We start from the raw sequence: 11031 nt of genomic DNA on the forward strand, positions 1-11031 counted from the left end.
ATATGGTTCCTGCTTCTTCCTGTCTGGTGCAGGAGATGATCGAGAACTACGTACAGTGGAATGAGGACATTGGGGAATGGCAGCTGGTGAGTTCTGCATTCAGCCACAGTGAAATATGTAACTTGAGAATGGTTAGGCTAAAGGGGAGGGAGTTTCTTCATTAACATAGACAGTACAGAGCAACGTTGGTGTGATTGCTTCATGCTTATGACATTGTTTCCATGGTTACTTGTTGGTCCTCAGAAGTGTGTAGCGTACACTGGTAACAACATGAGAAAACAGACCCCCGTGCCGGACAAGAAAGACAAAGATGTGAGTTCTTAGTTCATGCCTACATAACAAGACAAACACAGCATGGTGGATCTGGATAATATTATTCTACCCTCACATTCGCTTCCTCCTCCACCCTCTGTCTATCCCTCTCCTTCCTCTATCCCTCTCTCCTTCCTCTATCCCCCTCCTCTATCCCTCTCTCCTTCCTCTGTCCCTCTCCTTCCTCTATCCCTCTCATTCCTCTATCCCTCTCTCCTTCCTCTATCCCCCTCATCTATCCCTCTCTCCCTCCTCTATCCCTCTCTCTTTCCTCTCCCTCCCCAGCCGTTTGAGGTGGACCTGTCTCATGTGTACTTGGCCTACACAGAGGAGAGTATGAGACAGTCACTGATGAAGCTGGAGAGGCCCAGGTCCTCCAAGAGTAGTAGACCCAAGACTGGACGAAGGTAAACCACCACCACCGTCTGTCTCCCAGCTGCTGTCGCTACATGATTATCCAGAATAATACGAATGAAAATAACAACAATAGTAATATTTCATTTCTGAATAAATGTGCGATTATAGAGAGTACTATAAAGTCTATCTGAAGTAATGGTTTACTATAATGTATCACTTTGTCAGGTGTACGTCCCATGGTGAAATGTGACTGTAAAAGCTGTTATCACCGTGTTCTGCACTTCTGAGAAATACGACATGTTTTTATTATCAGATATTTGCTGCTTTCTGGTCAACCGTAATGTCACTTCCCTAGAACAATAAGACATATATACAGAAATATATCCAGTTGGCTGGATGTCCTTTGGGTGGTAAACTATTCTTGATACATACAGGAAACTGTTGAATGTGAAAAACCCAGCAGCGTTGCAGTTCTTCACACAACCCTGTGTGCCTGGCTCCTGCTACCAGACCCTGTTCAAAGACACTTAAATATTCTGTCTTGCCCATTCACCCTCTGAATGGCACACATATACAATCCATGTCTCAAGGCTTAAAAATACTTCTTTAACCTGTCTCCTCCCCTTCATCTACACTGATTTGAAGTGGATTTAACAAGTGACATGAATAAGGGATTATAGCTTTCAGCTGGATTCACCTGGTCAGTCTGTCATGGAAAGAACAGGTGTTCATAATGTTTTGAAAAACTCAGTGAATATTAACCCCATGATCATCTCATCTGCGTCCCCAGTGTCACCCTATTCCCTTAAGGACCAGATCAAAAGTAGTGCACTATATAGGGAAAAGGGTGCAATTTGTTAATGCTGCCCTCCTCTTATCTCCTGACAGGAAAAGATCAACGAAGCCCGAGGCTGTGATGGAATCCCTGCTGCAGTGAGAGAGACAGGGAGAGAGCCAATCAGGGCTGGAGCCCCATGTACTGCAATGTATCTACACTACTATACCTTAGAGTCAACAACAGCAGTCAGTCAATAGTCCAGCCTGAAGATCTTTATTGTTGAACGTCGTCATTTCAAAATATGTTATCTCAATACACTGTATAGTAAGGTTCTACATGTGAATGGAGAGGAGACGTTGGGTTATTGGTCGGTGAGGGAAGGAGGGAGCAGCCACTGTACTGTAGGATTTGGGCCTTGGCCTTTTAACTGGGGGTTAATGGCCAAGTCGAAGGGACCTTGTGTTGTAATAAACGGAGACTTGTTGAGGATAAGCAGCTTAACGTTGAGTCTTAATGTAGCCATCGAGCACAGTTCAGGTGGCAACACCCTGATTTCATCCCAAATGGCACCCTATTAACCTTTTTAGGGCACTACTTTTGACCATGGCTCATACGGTGTCCCATGGGGCTCTGGTCAAAAGTAGTGCACTTTCAAAGGGAATAGGGTGCCATTTGGGCCACAGAGAGAGGAGTCTATGATGAGCACAAGCCATGGTTTGTGACCACGTAATCATCTGCCAAGACAACGACGACAACAACAGTCTTGTGTTATTACAGATGAAGACGCCACCACTTCTAATGGCAGGACATCATTAAGATACATCTGATACCCTTCAACATAGTCAAAATCAAAAACAGTTCTAGAAATGATTCATATCTATACTACAGGTTTACTTATTTCAAGGATCACACTTATGGAAGTCTAAAATGTACTTTAAACTTAGTTTCCTCCTTTATGTCTGAATGATAGGACGTGCATGACATACCGCTTCTATAGACGGGCTGGTTGTTTAGCAACGAATACCGACGAGTGAGCAACTATAGAGCAAACTATATTTAGTCTCCAAATGTTCTTTGAAAACATAAATACATTAGCACAATGAGCGCTGGTCTCTAAAATACATCCTTAACAGTTGTTGGTTAGCTAGCAAATTTCAGCCATATTAGCATAGACGTGACATCAGTCAAAACAAGACATGTTGTTATTAAGAAGATGCAACGAGCTGAAACCAGCCTCCTACGATTCCCCACATGGCAGCTTCTTGTCATTGTTGCTAGCTGTCTGACCGTTCAGAATCATTACGCCACAGGAACTTCTGCCTTATCGACGTGCGTGTCGTGTTCGTGACGTTGTCAGCTAACCCGTCTATATAGTAGTACCATTCACCCATTAAACACTAAGTCATTTATTACGCTTTTATTTCTTCATTCTCATGTCATCGTTTATGGTGCATTGTAGTGGAAGCAAAGTGTCTTTATTTTGTATTATACTGTATGTCAAATGTTTACATCTACTGAGCCCCCTTGTATCTCTTAATAATTTATTAAATTATTGGACTTGTTTAATCTCACTCTTTCTTGTTCCTTTTTCAACATTCCTCTTTTTGTTTATTTCAGTCTTGTTTTGATTTGTCTGGTTGCCGTGTGATTTGTCTGGTTGCCGTGTGTAGCATGTTTTAAGATTGGAATCATGCTAAGTTTCTTCCACTCGAGGTTCTTCCTGACTTCTAGGGAGTTTTTCCTAGTCACTGTGCTTCTGCATTGCTTGTTCTTTGGGGTTTTAGGCTGGGTATCTGAAGAGCGCTTGACAACTGCTGATGTAAAAAGGGCTTTATAAAATAAATGTGAATGATTGGTTGATGCTATAACGCCATGGCACTGCCACGAAGTTGACCTGTTCCACGATTTGTCCGGTGGTCCACACACGATACAGTATAATGTTAATAATTGTGTTTTACCAGTGCTTTAGTGTGGAGACTGCCAGACAGTTCAGTGATTCCACATTATAAAATGTAGTTTGAGGCTAGAGTCAGGAATAGGTCAAATCTAGAAAATCTTTGCTGCAGTTGTATCAACACTTAAACAATAAACCACTCTTTTTTTTTAAACTGTTTTTACCAATTAGTTAATTTATTTATAAATAGTACAAAAAAAAATGTCATAGTACATTTAAATACAGTTCAATAAATAATCATATGTGTTATTGGACTATGCACGGTCGACAGAGTTCCCATCAGTCCCCTCAAAGTGCTGGGGTCGTTTTGTGACGAGTGACAGGGTGGGGACGGGCATAGATGGCTTGGGCACAGTTGTAGAGCTTCATCAGGAGAGCGCGGAGCTGTTCCTCGTCCCCGTTCTTCTTCACAGTGCAGTTGGAAGGGTGAAGCTGGGGAGAAAACGGAACATTCCACTTAGAACCATAGACTAAAGAACCCAGAAGACTACCTTAGAACCCTAACTACTTCCACAAGGCTCAGGGTGTTTGCCTACAACCTGCATGTTGTTCAATACATCCTGTGTTAAGAAACACAATTTATTTTGTGGATGAATCAAATAGTAATGCATTATGGGGGTGTTTTTCTGGACTAGGATACAGACAGTTCCATGGACCCAGATTAAGAGCATTTCCATTAAAAAAGTGCTTTTTAGTCCAGGACTAGGATTCATCCATGTCTGGAACACCGCTGTATAAGTTTTGAGTTACTTTTTATTCTATTTTTTATTTCTTTACACATAATTGTTATGACAAATATTCAGAGTAGTTGTTACTGTTTGATTGACAAGAGCAGGGCTCTGTTCAAGTGGGAGCAACGTTACAAGATATAAATACGTTGTGTTGAACAGACATCTTTATTCGTGCATTTCTATCTGCGACAATTTGGATGTTTCACTGAATCTAGCCTAGCCTGGGTACCAGTCTGTTTGTGCCGTCATACCACTTTAGATCTGCGATCCAAGCTAGAGTACCCCCTCAACCAAGTTGATTTGTCTAAATGATTCCTTACCTTGTTGTACTGCTCCAGCACTCTGCTGATTGTCTCTATGTTGTCTGGAGTCCCGAACCGCGTTTTCTTTATGTTAGACAGGATCGTCTCCGCTATGCAGAAATCTTTAGGCTGGAATTTGAGATTATTATAATTATTAATTGTTGTATGATGAATCTGTTGCTTTAATGGCTAAAATAGCCTGTAGGAAATTTTAAAATACATTGTCAACTTGCTGGTCAGCATTAACAAGTGTCTGCATACATCAACAAGTGTTGACATGAGTAAGTTAACAGATCAATTAACAGTAGTTATCACTGATGGACATGAGGGGACAATTTCCCGGACACAGATACGCCTATTCTTGGACTAAGGAGCACTTTCAACGGTGAATCTCCATTTGAACATAGTTTTAATTCTCTAGGACTAGGCTTAATCTGTGTCTGTGGAAACCTGCACACTGTCGATCATGTTTTCATCATTTTCATCAAGAATATGGATGCAACTTACCCCGTGTAACCTGCAGTGAACTTCATTGAATTCCGCTGGCACTAATTGGTCCAAAAGGGCCTGAAAGGATGACTAAATGTCACAATAGTGGCATTTTTTCATGACCCCTTTTCATTTTTAACAAGAGACCTTCTAATCCGATAGAGCAGTGCAACATTTGATAACACTGTAGATACAATGGATTATAATGCAGTTATAATGCATTATAGTACTTGTCATATTTCAACATTTTAATCTTCTTACCTCTGGGCCTTCATTGAGGGTCTTGTTAGCCTCTTTCATGATCCTCTGCAGTAGATGAATCTCATCAGATGTCTTAGTGGGTGCAGTGAAGACCAGCACAAATGCAAAGGAGAAGAGGAGAGCAAGAGTCTTCATGGCTTTACAGTAGTAGCAGTAGTAGTAGTAGTAGCAGGCTATGACTTGAGACTGTCTCGGGATGAAGAAGGTTAAAATGTGACTGACTTGCAACATCAAACACAGGCCTCTTATATTGTCACTAGACGCTGACACCCTCACAGAGCCCACTAGATAGAGATCACTACGTCACAGCTACAATTCTGCCGATCAGCATCCAGGATGTCCTTATATGGACAGTCATATTGCATATAATCAATTAGCAATCAAATCTTATCAAACAGAAACTTGATGACTGACAGAGGGAAAATATATGAAGAATTGCATTCCAAAATGCCATGTATCTTTCACATTTGTGTGTTTTAATTAAATCAGAAATGATTGCTTAAGGGTACCTTCACGTATTTGTAAAATATTACTGTTCTCAGACTTTTTAGTCCATATATTTAAGATGTATTAAAATGGGTTTTGTTGCAAAACGCTATATATCCATTGTTTAGCTGTAATGGAAAGTTGGTATCCTGTATATTTGACTGATATGTGGTTGTCTCACCTAGCAATCTTAAGATGAATATACTTGCTGTAAGTTGCTCTAGATATGACTATCTGCTAAATTACTCAAATGTAAATATTTTACGCACAGATCTCATATTACTGTACTGATGAATAAAAAATAATGTTTTTATATTGATGTCACAAATGTATAAAAAAAACTGAAATATCACATTTACTTAGACCCTTTACTCAGTACTTGTTTTGTTGTTGAAGCATCTTTGACAGTGATTACAGCCTCGAGTCTTCTTGGGTATGACTCTACAAGCTTGGCACATCTGTATTTGGGGAGTTTCTCCAATTCTTCTCTACAGATACTCTCAAGCTCTGTCAGGATGGATGTGGAGCCTCGCTGCGCAGCTATTTTCAGGTCTCTCCAGAGATGATCGATCGAGTTCAAGTCCGGGCTCTGGCTGGGCAACTCAAGAACATTCATAGACTTTTCCGAAGCCACTTCTGTGTTGTCTTTGCTGTATGCTTAGGGTAGTTATCCTGTTGGAAGGGGAACCTTCGCCCCAGCCCTTAAATAAATGTAACTCATTAAAATCACGAGACTAGTCAGGATCGAGGGAAAGGTGAACGGATCAAAGTACAGAGAGAACCTTGATGAAAACCTGCTCCAGACTGTTCAGGACCTCAGACTTACGCGAAGCTTCATCTTCCAACAGGACAACGGCCCTAAGCACACAGCCAAGAAAAAGCAGGAGTGGTTTAGAGACAAGTCTTTGAATGTGCTTGAGTGGCCCAGCCAGAGCCCGGATTTGAACCCGATTGAACATCTCTGGAGAGACCTGAAAACAGCTGTGCAGCCACTCTCCCCATCAAACCTGTCATAACTTCTAAGGATCTGCACAGAAGAATGGGAGAAACTCCCCAAATACAAGTGTGCCAAGCTTGTAGTGTCATACTGAAGAAGACTCAAGGCTGTAATCGCTTCCAAAGGTGTTTCAACAAAGTACTGAGTAAAGGGTCTGAATACTTACACTACCGGTCAAAAGTTTCAGAACACCTACACTTTCAAGGGTTTTTCTTCATTTTGACTATTTGCTACATTGTAGAAAAATAGTGAAGACATTAAAAATGTGAAATAACACATATGGAATCATCAAGTTTTAAACAAATCCAAAAATATTTTAGATTTGAGATTCTTCAAAGTAGCCACCCTCTGCCTTGATGACAGCTTTGCACACTCTTGCCATTCTCTCAACCAGCTTCCTCAGGAATGATTTTCCAACCATCTTGAAGGAGTTCCCACATATGCTGAGCACTTGTTGGCTGCTTTTCCTTCACTCTGCGGTCTGACTCATCCCAAACCATCTCAATTTGGTTGAGGTCGGGTGATTGTGGAAGCCAGGTCATCTGATGCAGCACTCCATCACTCTCCTTCTTGGTCAAATAGCCCTTACACAGCCTGGAGGTGTGTTGGGTTATTGTCCTGTTGAAAAACAAATGATAGTGGGACTAAGCGCAAACCAGATGGGATGGCGTATCGCTGCAGAAGGCTGTGGTAGCCATGCTGGTTAAATGTGTCTTGAATTCTAAATAAATCACAGACAGTGTCACCAGCAAAGCACCCCCACACCATAACACCTCCTCCTCCATGCTTTACGGTGGGAAATACACATGCGGAGATCATCCGTTCACCAACACCACATCTCACAAAGACACTCCGGTTGGAAATCTCAAATTTGGACTCCACCCCAAAGGATACATTTCCACCGGTCTATTGTTCATTGCTCGTGTTTCTTGGCCCAAGCAAGTCTCTTCTTCTTATTGATGTCCTTTAGTAGTGGTTTCTTTGCAGCAATTCGACCATGAAGGCCTGATTCACACAGTCTCCTCTGAACAGTTGATGTTGAGATGTGTCTGTTACTTGAACTCTGTGAAGAATTTATTTGGGCTGCAATTTCTGAGGCTGGTAATTCTAATGAACTTATCCTCTGCAGCAGAGGTAACTCTGGGTCTTCCATTCCTGTGACGGTCCTCATTAGAGCCGATTTCATCATAGCTCTTGATGGTTTTTGCGACTGCACTTGAAGAAACGTTCAAAGACCTTGAAATGTCTTAAACTAATGATGGACTGTCGTTTCTCTTTGCTTATTTGAGCTGTTCTTGCCATAATATGGACTTGGTATTTGACCAAATAGGGCTATCTTGTCACAACACAACTGATTGGCTCAGACGCATTAAGGGAAGAAATTCCACAAATTCACTTTTAAGAAGGCACACCTGTTAATTGAGATGCATTCCAGGTGACTACCCGATGAAGCTGGTTGAGAGAATGGCAAGAGTGTGCAAAGCTGTGACTATGTCATCATCTGCCAAGACAACGACGATGTCATGCCCTGACCGTAGAGATCGTTTTATGTCTCTATTTTGGTGTGGTCAGGGTGTGATTTGGGTGGGAATTCTATGTTCATTTTCTATGTTTTGTATTTCTTTGGTTTTGGCCGGGTGTGGTTCTCAATCAGAGGCAGCTGTCTATCGTTGTCTCTGATTGAGAACCATACTTAGGTGGCCTTTTCCCACCTGTGTTTTGTGGGTAGTCGTTTTGTGTTTCTGCACCTGACAGAATTGTTTCGGTTTTGTTCGTTCTCTTTGTTGTTTTGTTATTTAGTGTTCAGTTGTATTAATAAATCATGGACACTTACCACGCTGCGCTTTGGTCCACTCTTTCTTCTTCAGACGGCCGTGACAGAACTACCCACCACCAAAGGACCAAGCAGCGTGGTGAAAGGGACTCCTGGACAGGTGAGCAGTGCTATCTGGAGTTTGAGACAACCTGGGAGGAGATAGAGAGGTGGTCGGTCGACCCAGGGAGAGTGCCGGAGCCCGCCTGGGATTCTCTAGAACAGTGCGAGGAGGGATACCGGAGAATAGAGTTGGTGACACGAAAACGAGTGGCAAGGAAGCCCGAGAGGCAGCCCCCAATTTTTTTGGGCGGGGGCACACTGGGAGTGTGGCAGAGTGAGGTACTAGACCTAAGCCAACTCCCTGTGCTTACCATGGCGAGCATGGGACTGGTCAGGCCCCGTGCTGTGTGGTGATGCTCATGGTGTCGAGGCGGAGCATTCACAGGCCGGTGTGCTCGGTGGTAGCATCCCGCATTTGCCGGGTGGAAGCTGGCATCCAGCCAGAACGGGTGGGGCCAACTCAGTGCTCGCGACCACCAGTGCGCCTCCACGGCCCAGTGTATCCGTTGCCTCGGCCAAGGAAGAGGCCTCCTGGATGTCTCCCCAGCCTGGTGAGTCCTGTGCCTGCTCCCAGAACCAGGTCTCCTGTGTGTCTCCCCAGCCCGGTGAGTCCGGAGCTGCCAGTCTCCCTCCTGTCCGGAGCTGCCAGAGTCTCCCTCCTGTCCGGAGCTGCCAGAGTCTCCCTCCTGTCCGGAGCTGCCAGAGTCTCCCTCCTGTCCGGAGCTGCCAGAGTCTCCCTCCTGTCCGGAGCTGCCAGAGTCTCCCTCCTGTCCGGAGCTGCCAGAGTCTCCCTCCTGTCCGGAGCTGCCAGAGTCTCCCTCCTGTCCGGAGCTGCCAGAGTCTCCCTCCTGTCCGGAGCTGCCAGAGTCTCCCTCCTGTCCGGAGCTGCCAGAGTCTCCCTCCTGTCCGGAGCTGCCAGAGTCTCCCTCCTGTCTGGGGCCCGCTTCGAGGGCCCTAGTCCGGGGTCAGCGGCGAGGGTCCCCGCTCTAGAGGCGCCACCTAAGTGGGCCGAGCCAGAGGTGGAGCTGGGTCTTACGTCCCTCACCAGAGCCGCCAACGTGGACAAATGCCCACCCAGACCCTCCCCTATGGGTTCAGGTTTTGCGTCCGGAGTCCGCACCTTTGGGGGGGTTACTGTCACGCCCTGACCGTAGAGATCTTTTTATGTCTCTATTTTGGTTTGGTCAGGGTGTGATTTGGGTTGGCATTCTATGTTAATTTTCTATGTTTTGTACTTCTTTGGTTTTGGCCGGGTGTGGTTCTCAATCAGAGGCAGCTGTCTATCGTTGTCTCTGATTCAGAACCATACTTAGGGAGCCTTTTCCCAGCTGTGTTTTGTGGGTAGTTGTTTTCTGTTTTGTGTTTCTGCACCTGACAGAACTGTTTCGGTCGTTCCCTTTGTTGTTTTGTTATTTAGTGTTCAGTTTAATTAATAAATCATGAACACTTACCACGCTGCGCTTTGGTCCACTCCTTCTTCAGACGGCCGTTACAGACAACAACAACAGTCGTGTTATTTAAGATGAAGACGCCACTACTTCTAATGGCAGGACATCATTAGGATACATCTGATACCCTTCAACATAGTCAAAATCAAAAAGAGTTCTAGAAATGATTCATATCTATACCACAGGTCATAATTCCCTTATTTCAAGGATCACACTTATGGAAGTCTAAAATGTACTTTAATTTAGAAATAGGGGGCGCTGTTTTCACTTTGGGAAAAAATCGTGCCCAAATTAAACGGCCTCGTACTCTGTTCTAGATCATACGATATGCATATTATTATTACTATTGGATAGAAAACACTCGGAAGTTTCTAAAACTGTTTGAATTATATCTGTGAGTAAAACAGAACTCATTTGGCAGCAAACTTCCAAACAGGAAGTGAAAGTTCTGAAAATGGGGCTCTGTGTAAGGCCTTGCCTATTCAATTGCCTTTTATTTATGGATCTGTATGCACTTCATACGCCTTCCACTTAGATGTCAACAGGCAGTAGAATGTTGAATGGGGTGTCTAGCTTGATGTGAGACCGAATGAGAGCTTTTGGAGTGACAGGTCCGCCCTATTGGCAGTATTCAGCTGCGCACCAGAGAACACTACATTGTTTTTTGCAATGCGTTAGGTATACACGACGAAATGCTCCGTCTTCGACGTTATTGGATACATATGAGAAAAACATAATGAAGATGGATTTTCAACTGAGTTTGACCCGTTTATTCGACGTTTATTGTGACTTCTGGAATTTTTCGTTCGATGCGTCAAGAGTTGATGGACATGTGCGCTCCACAATGCTAGCCAAAGTTGCTAATTAGACAGAAGAAATGGACATCTAAAACAAAACAACAATTTATTGTGGAACTAGGACTCCCTGCACTACATTCTACATTTACATTTACATTTAAGTCATTTAGCAGACGCTCTTATCCAGAGCGACTTACAAATTGGTGCATTCACCTAATGACATCCAGTGGAGCAGCCACTTTA

General features: G+C 43.6%; 1 protein-coding gene across 2 annotated transcripts in view; it reads left to right on the forward strand.

Annotated features, from left to right (window-relative positions):
* The window catches only part of LOC129846472 (kinesin-like protein KIF3A), a 35036-nt gene extending 32018 nt beyond the window's left edge, over positions 1 to 3018 (forward strand). For both annotated transcript variants that reach the window (XM_055914417.1, XM_055914418.1), the window contains 4 exons: positions 33 to 86; positions 244 to 312; positions 598 to 719; positions 1558 to 3018. In XM_055914417.1, coding sequence (XP_055770392.1) covers positions 33 to 86; positions 244 to 312; positions 598 to 719; positions 1558 to 1606 — 294 coding nt within the window. In that variant the 3' untranslated portion in view covers positions 1607 to 3018. The remainder of the gene's footprint in view (positions 1 to 32; positions 87 to 243; positions 313 to 597; positions 720 to 1557) is intronic.
* The last annotated feature ends 8013 nt before the right edge of the window (positions 3019 to 11031 follow it).

This window comes from Salvelinus fontinalis, unplaced genomic scaffold (genome assembly GCF_029448725.1).
Source record: "Salvelinus fontinalis isolate EN_2023a unplaced genomic scaffold, ASM2944872v1 scaffold_0560, whole genome shotgun sequence".
Taxonomy (NCBI): domain Eukaryota; kingdom Metazoa; phylum Chordata; class Actinopteri; order Salmoniformes; family Salmonidae; genus Salvelinus; species Salvelinus fontinalis.